The following is a 19,462-nucleotide window of genomic DNA, read 5'->3' on the forward strand; positions in this document are numbered from 1 at the left end:
TCTTCACAATCATACTGTGAAATAGGTAGGGCTAGAATATCTTTACAGGAGAGGAAATAAAATACAGAGCAGATAAGTTATAAGTGTAATTACAAAGAGTACTGGACTTGTAATCCTAAGATCTGACACTGTTAACTTGCCAGATATACAACTTTGGATAAATCAGTTAACTTGTTCAGCTGAGTTTACTTATTTGCAAAATCAAGGAGCTAGACTAGATTGTTGCTAAAGCCCCCTCCAGCTCTAACATTCTACGATCCTTTGAGTTGCCCAGGGTTTCATTACTTATAAGGCACTGATGAACTTTTGAATACAGAATACCACAATTGCAACAGTATAAAGTCCTTGGGGACAGATCAATTGATATGACAGAAGCAATCCAGAACCATCTTCAGTAGCAAAGAAAAAAATGTAAGATTTTATATTAGTCACAGTAACTACATAAATAAAATACATGAACTTTATCAAGAATATACTGACATGGTGGGTAGCGCATCAGTTCTGACATCAAGAAAGTCTGGGTTAAATTCTGGACATTTATTACCTATGACACAGGGCAAGTCACTTAACTTTTGTTAGCCTTAGCGTCCTCAACTGTAAAATGGGGATAGTATAACTCTCTCTCAGGTTTGAGAGAGTTTACAACTGTAAAGCTGTATGGCATTGTGATGCCTGCAACATTAAACATTATATAAATTTAGCTGCTGTTATTATTATTATTATTACTATAGAGTAAGCAAGCAAAATTTCTACTTCAATTCTAAGGGTTAGACTTGTTTAAGCAAATCAAGTCACTCACCCAAGTCTATTTAAAATAAATGAAATCTTAATTCAAACAACCAATCAGAAAGATCAGACTAAATTAAAAAAAATAATAATAATCGATTCAAGAAGTGATGTTAGATAAGAAATGTATTTGAGTTGGCTGGAAAAATAAAGGAACTGGTTACAATCAAGGGATTTTCTATAAATAACAAGTCAAATCAAACAGCAACAAAAGATTGTGTGATGATCAACTCTGATGGATTTGGCTCTTTTCAATAATGAGGTTGTTGAAGGAAAATTCTAATATATTTGTGATAGAGCCACCTGCATCCAGAAAGATGTCTATAGGAACTGAATGTGGATCACAACATAGTATTTTCACCATTTTGCTGTTGTTTGCTTGTTTTTTCTTTCTTTCTCATTTTTGATCTGATTTTTCTTGTGCAGCATAATAAATGTGGAAATATGTGTAGAAAAATTGCACGTTTAATCTACACTGGATTACTTGCTTTCTAGGGGAAGGGGGTGAATGTTGAAGCCTATCTTTGAATGCATTTTGAAACTTTGATTTTTTTTTTTAAATATCATGTTAATTTGGATTTCAGATTAGGAAGCAGGTATGAATCAGGAAAAAAATATTCCAACAACATCCTTGAGGAGGAATTGCTGATAGGGACAATGTTTTAGCTTTAACCTATTTCCTGTGTAACATCATTTTACTTAACTACATATACTGGTGAGTATGTCATAGTTTGGGGGTTAATGTTTATGCCAATTGTTGCTACTAATGAAACTTAATAAATATACTTTTCTAAAAGCTAATTAAAAGTAGCTGATCAACTGACAATCATGAGGAAAACACACTGAAGTAAAGGATGAAGTCAATAGCAATAAATATAACCAACCTCTTACAGGCAGAGAAAATAGGGAAAAAATTAATAACCTAGATCTGGGATCCCAACTTCTCAATGAGAGTACAGGTCGATACAAGAAAGGCACTCCATGCCCTAGAGTTTATATGAGCCATCATTTTCAAGACGAGAAAGGTGATAGTACATTGATACTACTCTTGTCTTGGACAAAAGCATATCTGGAGTATTATGGGATTCATAGAAAGCACTCAGAGGAGGGATAAAAAGAAAGTGAAATGATTGGAGTTGGATAGTACAGGCCACACCACATCATGCCAGAAGTAGGCTTTAGGGATAAACATGTAGCCAGGGGTGATTGAATCAATAGCAGTGACTCCCACAGCTCTCACCTCATGGATCATAAGGCAATTAGACAACTAGTCAGAAAGAAGTTATAAAGATAGATTACTGACAAAAAGACACAGGGCACAGAAATGTTACATTGCCCAGAGGGAAAAGGAGCTCTAGCACACTACAATATATAGTCACAAGGGATAAGGGTTGCTGATTACAGGTTCAGGGAGAAAAAGTATGCTTGTGGTCATTCATAGATCAGAACATAGGCCAGGAAAGCAGTGACCATATCTCTCCTTTGTTCATAACAACCTGGAAGAACCAAAAAACTTAAGAGATTCCCAGAATTAGCTGTGAAAACAGTAGTATGAAAATCTGGACCTTGAGAGTGTGCCCCTCTCTATAGAGGAAAGCCCAACTTTAACGTAATTTTTTTTAAATCAATAAACAGGCTAAAACTATAAGCAACAACAACTAAAACAAACAAAAACTACAAAAATTAAATAAAATTTTAAAAAACCTTGACCACAGAAAGTTACTATGGTTTCAAGGAAGGTCAAAAATAATACTCAGAAGTTTCAATTGATAAATGACGGACAAAAGCAGCTACACCCAAAGAAAGAACACTGGGAAACGAATGTGAACTATCTGCATTTTTGTTTTTCTTCCCGGGTTATTTATACCTTCTGAATCCAATTCTCCCTATGCAACAAGAGAACTGTTCGGTTCTGCAAACATATATTGTATCTAGGATATACTGCAACATATCCAACATATAAAGGACTGCTTGCCATCTAGGGGAGGGGTGGAGGGAGGGAGGGGAAAAAAATTGGAACAGAAACGAGTGCAAAGGATAATGTTGTAAAAAAAAAAAAAAAAATTACCCTGGCATGGATTCTGTCAATATAAAGTAATTATTAAATAAAAATTAAAAAAATAATAATAATAATACTCAGAAGCAATAAAATCGAAACTGCTACAACCAAAGTGTCAAAAGAAAAATGTGAACTGATCTCAGGACCCACAAAATCCTAAAAGAACTAAAAAAGGATTTTAAAAATTAAATAAGGGAGGCAAATAAAAACTGGGAAAAGAAATGAGAGTGATCCAAGAAAAAAATGAAAAAAAAAAAGTTAACAATTTTGGTAAAAGAGGCACAAAAAAAAAAGTATTAAAAAAAATCTTAAAAATAAAATTGAAAAGGAGGCACAAAAGCTCAATGAAGACAATAATTCCTTAAAAGGCAAGTGAAAGTTAATGACTACATGAGAAATCAAGAAACAATTAAACAAAATAAACCCCCCCCAAAAAAAAAATAGTGGAAAATGTGAATTAGGTCATTACACGTATTTTAAGTAATCACATGGAAAAAAATTAAAATTATTCTGGCTTGTCTGAAGGGTTACAACTAAAAAGAATAGGGTGAAGTTGCAGATGGCAAAACACTGGTCTGAAGGTGAAGATAATCACTAGCTATCTTTCTACCTACCTATACTCTATTTGCATTCCTACATACTTACCAACCTAGCTAGCTACCAAAGTTTCTTAATTACTCCCATTGAGTCTCTTCCAATTCCATTTTTTTTCACCATTTCAAAAGTTGGGCCTTGTCTCTTTCAGTTTAATTTTGTCAATTTTTTAAAGGTCATGAATATAACACTTTGCAACTATACAGACTAAATAAGTTAAATTAAATTGTACTGGCTGGTATCAGAGGAGAAAAAGGACAATACACAAGAAATTTAGTGACTGTTTTACATCCTGATATTTTGTGGGAGTTATTATTCTAATTATTTCCAATTTGAATAATTCCAATTGATTAACTTTCTAAAGTTCTCTTAAGTACAACAAAATATCATCTGAAAAAAGTTACAATTTTGCATAATCATTTCCTTATTTTTGTTTTCCCCTTGAATCTCCTGGAAAGGACTCTACTTTTTTCTCTATAACATATAATACTTGTGTTGGGTTTTAGATACATACTATTATTGTTTTTTAAATATTTCCCTTTATTTGTTGCTTTAATCTCTTAAATTAATTTTTATTAATAATCTATCATATTTATAAGTTTTGCTAAAATTGACCAAACTTGACATTCCTGTAACAGATAATTTTTATCTTTATTACACCATATAACTTTTCAGCTCTCTTGTGGATACCTAATATGTTATACTGATAAGAGTTGTTTTTCCCCCCACAACATTGTTTCTCAATGGTTTAAAAATTAAAACTCTCTTTGGATCAAAGAAGGAATATGGAGAATTTTTTTCCATTTTTAAACAAGTTTATATAATATTAAAAGTAATTGTTCTTTAAATATGCTAGAGTTATTTGTAAACATAACTACGCTTAATGGTGTTTTCTTTGGGACTTAGCTATGGATTGTTTAATTTGTATTTCTTTGATTGGGGCACTTAATTTCTCCATTTTTTTCTGTTTATCAAGACATTTTATATCTATGTAAATATTCAATCTTTTCATGTATTACAGTAGAATATAATTAAAAGAAATAATTTGTAAATTTTTCAAATTCCTATTTCATTTGTTTTGAATTCTAGATTTTTTTTGAATTCCCCATTTTAATGGTGGTAATTTAAAATTTAATTTTAATATTTCTTAATAAAAAATCAGATCAGCTAACAGGATATTTTAATTTTATTAAAAACTACATTTTATTATCCAATTTCAAAAAATTGTTAGTCTTTTTTACATGTTTCACATTTTTTGTTTCCTTATTATTATTATTATATTATATTATTATTATAATAGTAAATATTATTATTTACAAAACAAAGAATGGGTAATTTTTCAACAATGAACCTTGCAAAACCTTCTATACCAACTTTCCCCTTCCTTTTCCCCATTCCTTCCCCTAGATGGCAGGTAGTCCAATACACGTTAAATATGTTAAACACAATATATGTATGCATATTAATAGAGTTATCTTGCTATACCAGAAAAATCAGATCTAGAAAGAGAAAAAAAAATTTGAGAAGGAAAACAAGAAAGTAAACAAACAATAAAAGAAAAGAAAGCTATATTGTGGTTCACATTTATTTCCCATAGTTTTCTCTCAGGGTGCAGCTGATTATCTTCATTTCTGAACAACTAGAACTAGTTTGAATCACCTCTTTGTTGAAGAGGGCCACATCCATCAGAGTTGATCATCATATAATCTTCTTGTTGCCATGTATAATGATCTCCTGGTTCTACTTATTTCATTCAGCATCAGTTCATGTAAGTTTTTCCAAGCCTCTCTGAATCATCCTGCTGGTCATTTCTCACAGAAAAATAATATTCCATAACATTTATATACCACAGGGGTGGAGCCAAGATGGTGGAAATGACAAATACTGCATTCTGAGCTCCCCTTCTACACTCACTACTAACTACAAAATTCAGCCTTTGAAATAGTGCTTGACATGTAGAATCCACACATATTGGGAGTACAACAAATTACCAGCAGAAAATAATCTGGAAGATTGCTAGAAAAGGTCTGTCTTGATGGGGTGGGAGAAGGCCAGCACAGGCAGAGAGGCAGAACACAGAGACAGCGCTAAGGAGAGCAGGGGTATGGTGAAGTCTCTATTGGCAGAGAATTTGCAGGGAGGACTCTACCACAGGTTGGCTGCTCTTCTTTGGTTGCAAAGCCATTGATCAGCAGAGAAATTACACAAATACCAAAGGTAGAGTGTACCCCAAAATGCCAGAGTTTAACAGCATCTGGCCACACCCACCAGGAGTGGCTCAGCACAAAAAAATAACAATAAAATTCATCTGGAAGAACAAAAGGTCAAGACTTTCAAGGAACTAATGAAAAAAAAAAAATCAAATGAAGATGACTTAGCTTTACCAGATCTAAAACTATATTATAAAGCAGTGGTCACCAAAACTATTTGGTATTAGCTAAGAAATAAGACTAGTTGAGCAGTGGAATAAGTTAGGTTCACAGGACAAAATAGTCAATAACTGTGGGGAGCCGGCACTAATCTACAGAAGAAAAAGCCACATTCCTAAGACTACTCTAACCTTGAATAAGCAGACATTTGGATGCCTTCTAATCACATCCTGGCCCCTGATCAATTCGTCTTTTGGTGGGAAACAAATCCTTTGTCTAGGGCCCCCTCTGTACTGAGTTCGCATGACCCCCACTTCCTTACAACCCACTATAAATACTTGTACTTTTGCCCACAATAAACGAGACTTGATCAGAAAGCCTGTCTTGTATCCCTTCTGCGCATCTCCTATCCCATGCCCCTTCTCTTCTCTTTCAGGGTCCACACACTCTGGTACCGTGGGTCGGGACAAATAACTATAATCATCTAGTGTTTGACAAACCCAAGACCCCAACTTTTGGGATAAAAATTCACTGTTTGACAAAACCTGCTGGGAAAATTGGAAATTAGCAAGGGTCAATGCTAAAAAATTACTCATATATATATCTTGTAAATAAAAAGCTTTAATAAAAGAAAAAATTTAAAAAACATATACCACAATTCACTTAGCCATTCAATTTCCACCCTCTAGACATTAGAAAAAGGGCTGGCACAAACATTTGTGCACATGTGGGTCCCTTTACCTTCCTTTAGATCTCTTTGGAATATAAGCCCAGGAGTGACACTGTTGGATCAAAGGATATGCACAGTTTGATAACTTTTTGAGCACAGTTCCAAATTTCTCTCCAGAAGGGTTGGATTCATTCACAATTCCTTCAACAATGTATAAGTGTCCCACTTTTCCCACATCCCTTCCAACATTCAGCATTACCTTTCCCTGTCATCTTAGACAATCTGAGAAGTGTGCAGTGGTATCTCAGAGTTATCTTAATTTGCATTTCTCTGATCAATAATGAGTTGGAGCACATCTTCATATGATTAGAAATGCTTTCAATTTCTTCATCTGAAAATTGTCTGTTCATATGCATTGACCATTTATCAATTGAAGAATGGCCTGATTTCTTATAAATTTGAGTCAATTATCTATGTATTTTGGAAATGAGGCCTTTATCACAGGCTTTGAATGTAAAAAATATTTCCCCAGTTTATTGTCTCCCTTCTAATCTTATCTGCATTAGCTTTGTTTGTACAAAACCTTTTTAACTTAATATAATCAAAAGTTTCTATTTTGTGATCACATACAGGTCCCTTTCCCTTTCTTAAAATCTCTTTGGGATATAAGTTCAGTAGTAACACTGAAGTAGTAACATCAAAGGGTATGCACATTTTGATAACTTTTTGAGCATAGTTCCAACTTGCTCTCCACAATGGCTGGATGTATTTACAATTCCACCAACAATGTACCAGTGTCACAGTTTTCCCACATTCCCTCCAATTTTCAGCATTATCTTTTCAACAGTTATTTTAAATGGAATTTCTCTTTTTATCTCTTGCTGTTGGGTTTTGTTAGTGATGTATAAAAATGCTGATGAATTATATAGATTTATTTTATATTCTGCAAGTTTGCTAAAGTTGTAGATACTAATAGCTTTTTAATAGATAATCTGGAGATCTCTAAGTATACCACCATATCATCAGCAAAGAATGATAATTTGGTTTCCTCATTACCTCCTCTAATTCCTTTAATCTCTTTTTCATCTCATCGCCAAAGCTAACATTTCTAATAAAAATATTGCATAGTAATGGTGATAGTGGGAAATCTCGTGGCACTCCTGATCTTATTGGGAATGGTTCCAGTTTATCCCTATTACATATGTCGCTTAGTGATGGTTTTAAATAAATGCTACTGATTATTTTCAGGAAAAGTTCATTTATTTCTATACTCTCTAGTGTTTTTAATAGGAATGGATGTTGGATTTTATCAAATACTTCTTTGCATCTATTGAGATGATTGTATAGTTTTTGTTAATTTGGTTATTGATATAGTCAATTATGATAATAGTTTTCCTAATATTGAATCATCCCTGCATTCCTGGTATAAATCCTACTTGGTTGTGGTGTATTATCCCGGGGATAATTTTCTGTATTCTCTTTGCTAATATTTTATTTAAGATTTTTGCATCAATATTCATTAGGGAGTTTGGTCTTTAATTTTCTTTCTCTGTTTTCAACCTACCTAGTTTGGGTATCAGTACCATGTCTGTGTCATAAAAGAAATTTGGTAGGACTCCTTCATTCCCTATTTTTTCTTAATTTTTAATTTTAATTTTTCTTTGAAAGTGTGGTAGAATTCACGTATACATCCACCTGGTCCTATGGGTTTCTTGTTAAGGAGCTGATTAATAGCTTGTTCTATTTCTTTTTGTAAAATGGGACTACTTAAGCAGTTTACTTCCCCCTCTGTTAACCTGGTCAATCTGTAATTTTTTAGGTATTCATTCACTTATGTTATCAAATTTATTGGCATAAAGTTGGGCAAAAAAACTCAATTATTGCTCTACTTTTGTCTTTATGAATGGAAAATTCTTTTTCATTTTTAAGACTAAGTTTGATTTTCCTCTTTCCTTCTTCTAATCAAATTTACCAAAGATTTATCTATTTTGTTGAATTTTTTCCTACAATCAACTTTTAGTTTTATTTATTAATTCAAAAGTTTTTCTTTTTTTACTGTGAATTTTATTAATCTCTCCTTTTATTTTTTAGAATTTCAAGTTTACTATTTGATTGGGGGTTTTAAATTTGCTCTTTTTCTAGCTTTTTTAGTTGCAAGTCAGATTCAATGATCTTCTCTTTCTCTATTTTATACAAGTTAGCCTCTAGAGATGTAAGATTTACCCTTATTACTGCTTTGGCTGCATCCCACAAATTTCAGTATGTTTTTCATTATCATTCTCTTGGATGAAATCATTAATTGTGTGTATGATTTGCTGTTTCACCCATTCATTCTTTAGGATGGGATTCTTTAATTTCCAATTACTTTTTGGTCTATTTCTCCCTGGTTTTTATTTGCATCATAATCTGAAAAGAATACATTTCCTATTTCTGCTTTTCTGCATTTGATTTTGAGGGCTTTATGTCCTAATATATGGTCAATTTTTGTATAGGTTCCATGAATTGCCAAGAAGAAAGTGTACTCCTTTCTGTCTCCACTCAATTTTCTCCAAAGATCTATGAAACTTAACTTTTTTAGCATTCTCTTTGCCTCTTTAACTTTTCTTATTTATTTTGTGGTTTGATTTATCTAGTTCTGAGAGTGCAAGGTAGAGATTTCCCACTACTATAATTTTGCTGTTTATTTCTTCTTGTAGCTCTCTTAACTTCTCCTTTAAGAATATTTAGATGCTACACCACTTGTTGCATATATATTTAGTATTGATATTGCTTCATTATCTATGATACTCCTTTAGCACAATACAGTTTCCTTCCTTGTCTCTTTTAATTAGATCAGTTTTTATTTTTTTACTTCAATTGAAGCATAATAGATTCTGTTCCAGCCTTTTACCTTTACTCTGTATGTATCACCCTGCTTTAAATGTGTTTTTTCTAAACAACATACTATAGGATTCTGGCTTTTAATCCAGTCTGCTATCTGCTTACGCTTTATGGGAGAGTTCACTCCATTCACATTTATGGTTAAAACTACTAATTATGTATTTGTTGCCATCTTATTATACCCAGATTATACTTTTCTCTTTCCTTCCCCCTTTATGCTTCTCCCCAGTATTTAATTTATGGGCACCACTTGCCTCAAACAGAGCTCCCCCTTTGGAGTCCCTTTCTCTTAAAGTTCCTCTCTCTTTCTTTTACCTTTCCCCTTCTATTTCTGTATTCCCTTCTATTCAGCCTATCCCTTCCCTTTTCATTTTTCCCCTCCTACTTTTCAAGGAGATGAGAGAAGTTTCTTTTTAAACCAAATATGTCTAATATTTTATCTTTGAGCCAAATCTGATGAGTAAGATTCACACAGTATTCATCCTCCTTCCTTCTTTCTCTCAGATACAATAGGCTTCCTTTGCCTCTTTGTGAGATATAATTTCCCTCTTTTTACCTCTACTTTTCCCCTTTACACCTCTAGTTCTTTTTTTATAACAGTAAAATCAAATTATACATGCACACTCTATGAATGCTCATAAAAGAAATACAGTTCTCAAGGGTTCTTTTTACCTTTTTATGTTTCTCTTAAGTTCTATATTTGGAGGTCGATTTTTTTTTTTTTAAAGCTCTTTTTTTCATCAGAAATAAATGGAATTCACCTGTTTCATTGGAATGACCATGTTCTTCCCTGGAAGAAAATACTCAATTTAACTGCATTCCATGTTCCTTTGCCTTTTGTAATATCAGATTCCAGGTCCTTTGATCCTTTAATGGGGAAGCTGCTACATCCTGAGTAATCCTTATTGTGGCTCCTCTCTTTTTGAATTGTGTGGTTTTTCTTGATTTTTCTTTTTTTTTAGGTGATGATAATATTTTTTCCTTGGTCTGATAGTTCTGAAATTTAGCCACAATATTTCTTGGAGTTTTAATTTTTGGGTCTCTTTCAGGAGGTGTTCGATGAATTCTTTCAATGGCTATTTTACCTTCTGATTCTGACATCTGGGTAATTCTCTTTGGTGATTTCCTGAAAAATAGTGTCAAGACTCTTTTCTTAATCATGATTTTTAGGAAGTCCAATAATCCTTAGATTATCTCTCCTAGATCTAATTTTCCAGGATAGATATTTAACAATTTTCTATTTTTTTCATTTTTCTTTTTTTCGGTTTTGCCCAACTGATTCTTGATGTCTCATAGACTCATTCTCTTCCATTTGTTCAATTCTTTTTTCTTCATTTACTTTTTTAATTTATTTTTTCTATTTGTCCAAATGACTTTCTAAATGAATTGTTCTGTTCTATGGATTTTTTTTCCATTTCACAATTTTTTCTTTAAGGAGTTATTTTCTTTTTCCAATTCACAAATTCTATTTTCCTGGGAGTTCTTTACCTGTTTCACTTCACATTTCAGAGAGTTGTTTTCTTTTTCCACTTTATCAAATCTTTCTTTTAATGAGTTATATGACTTTTCCAAACTCTCTTGCAGAGTTTTCCTTTCTTTTCCCCATTCTTCTCATAGCTCTCTTTTAAGATCTCTTTAAATTTCATCTTGGGGAGCCTTGTGAGGTAGGGACCAGGTTATATTTCCCCTTTGGGGCTTTATCTGGAGACAATTTACTTCTGGTCTCCTCAGTGTCTGAAATTTGTTCTCTTTCACTATAGAAGCTTTCTATAGTTAGAGCTCCCTTTGCATTTTTACTCTTTTTTTTGGGGGGGGGGATCTGCTTTTTGGGCGAGAAGGTTCTAAGTTTTCTCTACACATTCCCAGAAGGGCTGTGCTGGGATTGCGCTGAGTCACTCCTGGGGCTAGATGGGTGTGGCCAGGTGCCATGAGACTCTGGGAACTTGGGGTACACCCTTTACCATCTGTGTTTGTGTTGGAGGTTTTATAAGTTCTCTGATGATCTACTGGCTTACAAATAGGGCAGAGTAACCAGCACTGTGGTAGAGTATTCCCCATACTCCACCTCACGGAGACTGCACCCCGCTCTGGTCTGCTCAGCGTATGCTAGCTTCTGTCTATGCCTGCACCTAGCCACCTCCTCCCATGCTCAGTTTAATCAAAATAGACATTTTCTGGCAATTTTCAGAATTATCTTTTGCAGGCAATTTGCTGTACTCCCAATATTCGTGGATTCTGTCAGTCTAGCAGTAATTCAGAGGGTGAATTTCATAATTAGTGTGAGAATAGCAAGAGAGCTCAGAAAGAAGCATGTGTTCTCTCTACCATCTTGGCTCTGCCCCCTACTATCTTCTCTGATTTTTAGAATTTCTATTTCTATTAGTGCTGTTTTATTACTACCTGTTTTTTTAAATTAAATTATATATCCTTTTTGTTAATCTATTTTTTCTCTCCTTATTAAACACAAAAGTTCAGGGTTTCCCCAAATTTTAGCAGGTAGTCTTATCATGAAATCATTGTTTCTTTTCTCTTTTCTTTGACCTGCACACTCTTGAAACTTGTAATTTAATCTCATTTTTTATTTCTTTCTTTATTGGTTCTTTATTGAATTTGATTATTTCTACATTTTGTTAGTAAAACATATATCCATAATTTCTATTTCTTTACATATGTTTGAGAAGTTTTTTTTTGATAATAGATTACTGATGGTCTATTTTTGTAAAGGTGCCATATAATCAATCCTTAGATTTATAAAAGACAAGAATGGTATATGCCAGGCTAGTCAAACCACTGCAATTACTTCAGCTACTAATTCCATCAATATGAATTCAACTATTTCTTCATATATGTACACACACACATATATATACACACACACATGTATGTAAGTGTATGTACACATACATACATGGGAGACCTCAAATTCTTCTAGTCTATTTTCTTCTATCCTCCTAATATTCCTGTGTATTTTCCACAAAGAATCTCTTTGAGGTGATGATTGGTGAATTTTTTAAATTTTTACTTTCCCCTTATGTTCTTATCATTCCAGAACCATTTTACTGGATTATTTCGCACATTATTGTTTCAAGGTTCCTTTTTTTAGTCACAACTTTCTGGAAATCCAGTTATTCTCAAATTTTCTCTTTTTGATCTGTTCTCCAGATCTGTTGTTTTTCTTATGATATGTGTCACATTCTGTTCTATTTTCTCATTTTTTATAATCTGTTTTGTTATTTCTTGGTATCTCATAACTTCATTGATTTCCCCTTGCCCAATTCTAATTTCCAAATAATTATTTTCATCTTTTGATACTCTGTACCTCCTTTTCTACTTGGTTAACTTTTTTTTTTTTTCATAATCTTGTTTTTCCTGGATGCATTTTATTTTATTTTATATTTTTAGTTTTTCCTCAATGTCATATTTTATTTTTAAATTCTTTTGTGAATTTTTCTATAAATTCTCCCTGGGCAGAGAACTATTTCTTTGGGATAGAAGCATTTTTTTTTTTTAACTAAAGTATCTCCTCTGAAGATGAATCCCAGTCTTCCCTGTTCCCATCATGTTTCAATGGTGAGGTTCTTCCTTCTTTGCTGGTTCCTTTTTTTTTTTTTTTTAAATAAGAGATATTAGTGTAAGCACCTCTAATGGGGGAAATGGTGCCTCAAGCATCTCTTCAGTTCTGAAGGTGTTTGTATTTCAAACCAGTTAATCCCTAACCTCCTGTTTTTCTTCTTCTTGATTTTTCACCAGTCTGTTTGCCCTGAGGCACAAATTTGTTCTATTTGTGGAAAAAATCGAGAGCTTGAAATTTACCAATCTACTTCCCCATCTTCCCAGAATCATCAGCTTAAATTTTTTTTTCATGTTTTCTTATGTTTTAAACACTTTCAAGATTCATCATGACAGATTCTTACTTGTATCTGCCTTTCCCTCTCACTCCTCACTCCTATGCTCAGTTTTCTTCTGCTTCCTTGTTGAATGTAATGTATCTCCTACATTCTAAGTGGTTGTGTGTATACATATAAAAATATGTATTCTACTATCTTTTGTGTATCTCAGAAGAAAATGTGGTTCAGGGCATACCTGCTCTCTCAGCCCTTCATCTGTTAATATAGTCTTCTTTAACACCCTAGTAATATGAGTAAATTCCATATCCTTTCTCCTCCTCCTCCTCTATTCTCTAATACCCAGCTTCTTAAACTGTGGTTCACAACCCTATATGGAGCCTCATAGCTAAAGGTGAGAATCATGAAATTATGATTTATCATCATTAAATGTTTGATTTGAATACCTATTTTATATACCTATCATGTACAAATTTCTTGAGCCAAAAGGAGTCACAAGTAGAAGTCCTGCTCCTAATGTACTCACTTTTCCTTATCTTTTCTTACTTCTGTTAGCTGAATCAAAACATAACAAAAAAACCAATTTGCACATTACCCCTGCTCTAGATCTCTTTATGACCCCATTGCCATTAGATTTCTGAGACAATTCAGTTTCTTCTCTCACCATTAAAATGTCAACAACACTTCATCTTTACATATAACAAGACTCTAAATAATTAATTAACTCCCAATAGTAGTTCAGTTCTCATTTTTGATAATATAATTGTTAGTATTAATCCTTTCATCCAGAGATATCCTTGCTTTGTTTTACACCATAGTATTCACTGTACTAATAGCTCTTCTTTTATTCCCTCTTATCTTCAGTATCTCTAAGCTTTTTTTTTCTCGAGGTTTTGTTCCTGAAAACTATATAACAATTTCTAAATATTGACTTATTCTAGGATTAAGTAATTTAGAGAAATAAGGGGCTTAAGACATCATTTAATCAAATTGGCTCATTTTTCAGAGGAATAATAAATCAGAATACATATAAAATGTTTGGTAAATAAAAATATCAAGAATGTTAGTTAATTTTATCACCATATTAATCAAAATGAATGTTTTGAGACTAAATTTTTAAGTTAAATTCATGAAAAGTTTAAAAAATAATTATACTTCAGCACAGCGTCAAAACTTAAGCATACTATAATTGCAGGAGGGTTAATAGAGAGAAGGACTATATACATAATGTAAGGTGATAAGTTATAAAAAGTACAAATAACAAAGAAATCTTATATAATCACATTTAAATAATTTATCTAAGTAAACATATTTCATTCTTAGCTAAATTTCTTAAAGAAATACTTGGAATATAGTTGAATCATGGATCTATATATATTAATATGTAAATATTTGTTTTACCTGATCATGACTTTCTGCATATGCAATGCACTTTTCAAGGTAACGCCTGTTTATGAGGGTATGCACAATGTTTCCCATATTCCAGTCTTCATCTTTAAATTCTTTAAGTATCTAGTTGAAACAAAAGAAAAAAAAATACATAACTAAAATGAATTGTCTTATGATGTGTATTTCTCCTTTTTTTTAATGACTGCTAACTTCATTCATGAATTTTAAAGATGTTAGGGACTTACAATGAATTAGGCACTATGTTTCAGAAAATAGGACAAAAATAATTATCTACACTTCTAAGTACTCGAATGTACAATATGAGATAAATTAAGAAGAGAACATTTATTTATGAAGACTGCAAAAAGTTTAGCAAACAACTGAACTTAACTTTGAAAGAAAATAAGAATTTTAAAGGATAAAGATGAGGAGAAGGGATACAGTTGGACAGATCACTAAAAATGAACAGAAAAATGTATTTAGGTTTGGGAGAAGTTGGAAGAGTGATTTGTCTAGAACAGGGGTCCTCAAACTATGGCCCACGGGCCAGATGCAGCCCGCTGAGGACGTTTATGCAGAACTCCGGGTTATGGCAAAATCAGAACCGAAGTGACATTCGACCTAAACTCGTGTTAGCAATGCACACTTCTGGCACTGGGCTGAGGCAGCGAAGAACAGAGTGTGAGGCGATACTAAGGTGAGGTAAGTTCCCAGGCCGGGGTGTGTGGTGAAGGGAGAGAGATGCAGAAGACTGAGAACTGATGGCCCGTGGCCTTATACAGTAACGGCAGCCACCACAACAGAAAGGCATGGGGGATGTACAGTGCATGCTGCGCATGTCACAGCTGCTGCAGGGGGAATTCACTGCAGCAGTGAAGGTTGGAAGCGGGAGCGTGAAGAGTGGGAGAGAGAGTACGGGAAATAGAGGCATCACAGTGCAGAGGCAGCTTGGGCATTGCAGTCTGTATGTCTCTGTGTGGGCAAAGGTATTGCTGGTATATTGTTTTTGTAGTGCTGTATATAGGTAAGGTATTGCTGGTATATTGTTTTTGTAGTGCTGTATATATATATATATATATATATATATATATATATATATATATATGTATTGGTATTTTGCTAATAGCAATTTGAAACCCCTAGAAAATAATGTCAAGAAAAAGAAAAATTGACTCAGAGTGTAGGATATTCAAAGAACAGTGGACTTAAGATTACTTTTTCATGCAGTACAAGGAAAGAGTTGTATGTCTGATATGCCAGAATATAGTGTTTGTGTTCAAAGAATATAATTTGCGTCAACACTATGAAACTCAACATAAAGATAAATATGATTGGTTGGAGAAGTGAGAAAAGATAAAATATTAAAACTGAAAAGTACATTGACAACTCAGCAAAATACTTTTGTGAAGCAGAACCAGCTAAATATTTCATCATTGAGAGCAAGTTTTCAAGTTGCCAAGCTAACAGTATGCACTGGCAGACCATTTGTGGAGGAAGAATTTGTTAAAGAATGCCTTCTTTCTGTTGCCAAAGAGATGTGTCCAGAGAAGGCCAATTTATTCAGTACAGTGAGTCTTTCAGGACCTACAATTACACGGAGGGTTGAAGAAATGGGAGACAATCTGCATCAGCATTTGTAAAACTCCATAAAAAAAAATTCATATTTTTCCTTGGTACTCGACAAAAGCAATGATATTCATGATTCTGCACAACTTCTAATTTTTATTCATGGGACGAATGATTATTTTGAAGTAATAGAAGAGCTTGCTGCACTGCAAAGCATCAAAGGAACAACTACAGGAGAGGATATCTATGAGAAGGTTTGCCAAACTATGAATGGTTTGGAGCTGGACGGGGCTAAATTAGCCAACGTGACAACTGATGGTGCTCCTAGCATGGTGGGGTCTAAGAAAGGAGTAATTGCTCACATTAACCAAGAGATGGACAAACATAACCATTCTCATCTAATAGCCATATGCCTCATCCACCAACAAGCGCTGTGTAGTAAGTCACTGAAGTGGGACTCTGTTATGAAAATTGTGGTATCTTGTGCTCTAAATCACAGACAATTTCAGAAATTTTTGTGTGAGCTAAATATTGAGTATGAAGATGTTCTATATCACACAGAATATCATCCATTGGCTGAGTCAAGGGAGAGTTTTGAAATGTTTCTATGACTTATGTCCACAGATTACAACTTTTCTTCTTTCAAAAAACAAAGAAGTACCAGAGCTCAATGATGCAGAATGGAAACGGCACCCTGCCTTTCTGACAGATGTAACAGAGCTACTCAACAATTTCAATATGCAACTTCAAGGAAAGGGGAAGCTCATCTTTGATATGCAATCACATGTCAAAGCATTTGAAGTAAAATTAGGCCTCCTCATCAAACAAGTGAAGGGGGAAAACTTCTGCCATCTCCCCACAACTCAAAATCTGTTAGCGGAAAAACCGCTGATTGTATTCCCAAATAAAACATGTGTGGATTCACTGGAAAAATTGCAATAGAAGTTCCAATTTAGATTTAAAGAGCTTCATCTCCATGAACAGGACATACAGCTTTTCTGGGAAACAATTTTCTATTGACACTGAAAATGTGGATACAATTTACCAAATGGAACTGGCTGAATTGCAGAATTGTGACTCTCTGAAAGATGCATTCAAGTCAAGCAGCCTTCACAATTTTTATGCATCCCTCCCGTCTGAGACATATCCTCATCTCAGGAAACATGCACTCAAAATGGCAACCATCTTTGGCAGAACTTATGTCTGTGAACAGACTTTTTCTAGAATGAAACATTTGAAATCTCCAACCAGTATCAAGACTAATGGATGCACACTTGCATCACCTGTTACGATTAGCAGTGACAAATATGGAACCAGACATTGACTATCTCATTAGCCAAAAGCAGGCCCATAGTTCCCATTAAATAATAGAAAGTTTTTTGATTTAACTTTACTTCATTTTAAATATTGTATTTGTTCCCGTTTTGTTTCTTCACTTCAAAATAAGATATATGCAGCGTGCATAAGAATTTGTTCATAGTTTTTGTTTTTACTATAGTCCGGCCTTCCAACAGTCTGAGGGGCAGTGAACTGGCCCCCTATTTAAAAAGTTTGAGGAACCCTGGTTTAGAATGTAGAGGACATAAAGGGAAGAAACATGAAGCAAGATTAAAGAAAGATTGTAAAGGACACTTCTTTATTTTGTTCTGTTTGATCCATGACACAGATTATGCTTTCTGGTATGTGAGGAGTGGTTGGATATACCCAAGAATAAAGGGAGGGAATTCAATTATAGGCAGAAACTATGGGAGGAAAGGAAAAGAATGATATAAAATATAAAATTAAATTGACCAGATATGACATTTGATTGTAGTATGAAGAAGAGAAAAATGGAAGATGCTTGTGAAAATATGAAAGTAACTAAGAAGATAGTTGTCCATGAAGACAACTTTGTCAGATGGACATATTTAGACAGAAAAATCAGCTGCCCTTTTAGAAAGATTGAGTTTGACATACTTATAAAGATATCTAGTTGGTATTAGAGAACACAAATTAAAGAAAGAGAGAATAGTGGTAGATAACATATTTTGTGAGATATTTACAGATAATTGAACCTTTAAGGGCAAATGGAATAACTCAGTTTATAAAGAAAATGGCCTAGAACTGAGATCTTAGAAATAACCATGGTAAAAGATATGGACATAAATGGTGGTCAATCTACCAAAGAAGACTGAGAAAAAGTGGCCAGATAGAAATAAAGCTAATTTGTATCATGAAAGCAAAGTTAAAAGAACTAAGCACAGAAAGAGGCATTGTGAACTGTGAGAGCTAATGAAAAAAATTTTTTTTTCTTTAGCAATTTGCAGATTACCGGTAAATTTAGAGAAATTTCAGTTGAGCATTAGAAGGACAAAGCCATGTTTTGTGGGAATGAAAAGTGAATAAAAAGGTAGGAAGTAAAGTCAATGAATGATCATAAATCATTCCTTTCTAAGCATTCAATGGGGAAGGGAGGAAAAAATAAGATATTTCCTTGAAAAGAGAATAAGTCTAAATGAAGAATTTTTAAGAATTGTAGATAACAGACCAAATCTGCATAAAGCAGGGAAATGAACAATAAAAATGAAGTATCAACAATGAAAATTACTAGAGAGACAATTAGAAGGATCAACAATGACAAGGAAAACAAATATTCCTTAATTTGATACTAAATAAAGATAGGAGAGGATGAATAAAGTTGTTCAAAGGGACATAAGAAGGGAGGACAAAGGAGCCAAGGTAGCAGAGTGAAATCAGGAAGTTGCTACAACTTTCTTAGTATCCCTTGAAAACCATGTGAAGCCAAATTTCAGAACAGTCTGATGGAAAGAATCCACTGTCCAGCTCAAGAAAGATTGAAAGAACTTCAAGAAAGGTCACTCTCATTAGGATATACAGAGTGTTCAGTACAGCTCATATGTTTCCAGGAAAGGCAGTGAGGGTTTTAATCAAAATATTTCAGTAATTGAGACCCTCAGTCTTGGCCCAGTAGTGGAGCAGACCAGGGTGGCCAGCCTCCAGTTCCAACTGGGAAAACCAGAGTGTTTGCTGGACAGAACAGGCACAGGCTACACCATCCTGTGAACAAGACATCAAACACAAGGGGCCTGTTTGCTCAAACACAAGGGGCCTGTTTGCTCAAAGCAAGGCTCAGAGATTCACAGGAAGCTTGGAACAGCACCCCCTTTTAGCCCAAAAGGAGAGCTTAACCATAAAAGGCACAAAAGAAGCAAGGCAAAGAAGGAAAAAAAGAAACAAAAACCAAAAAAGAAACTTTCTAATATTAGTGTGGTGACAGAGAAGACCAAAACACCAACACAGATGA

The 19,462-nt window shown here is 33.9% G+C and overlaps 1 protein-coding gene across 1 annotated transcript in view; it reads right to left on the reverse strand.

Moving 5' to 3' along the window:
* GBE1 (1,4-alpha-glucan branching enzyme 1) overlaps nt 1–19,462 on the reverse strand; it is a 197,234-nt gene that overhangs the window by 43,570 nt on the left and 134,202 nt on the right. Inside the window, exon 11 of the mRNA XM_051984360.1 lies at nt 14,605–14,715. Coding sequence (XP_051840320.1) covers nt 14,605–14,715 — 111 coding nt within the window. The remainder of the gene's footprint in view (nt 1–14,604; nt 14,716–19,462) is intronic.

Source organism: Antechinus flavipes, chromosome 3 (genome assembly GCF_016432865.1).
Source record: "Antechinus flavipes isolate AdamAnt ecotype Samford, QLD, Australia chromosome 3, AdamAnt_v2, whole genome shotgun sequence".
Lineage (NCBI taxonomy): Eukaryota > Metazoa > Chordata > Mammalia > Dasyuromorphia > Dasyuridae > Antechinus > Antechinus flavipes.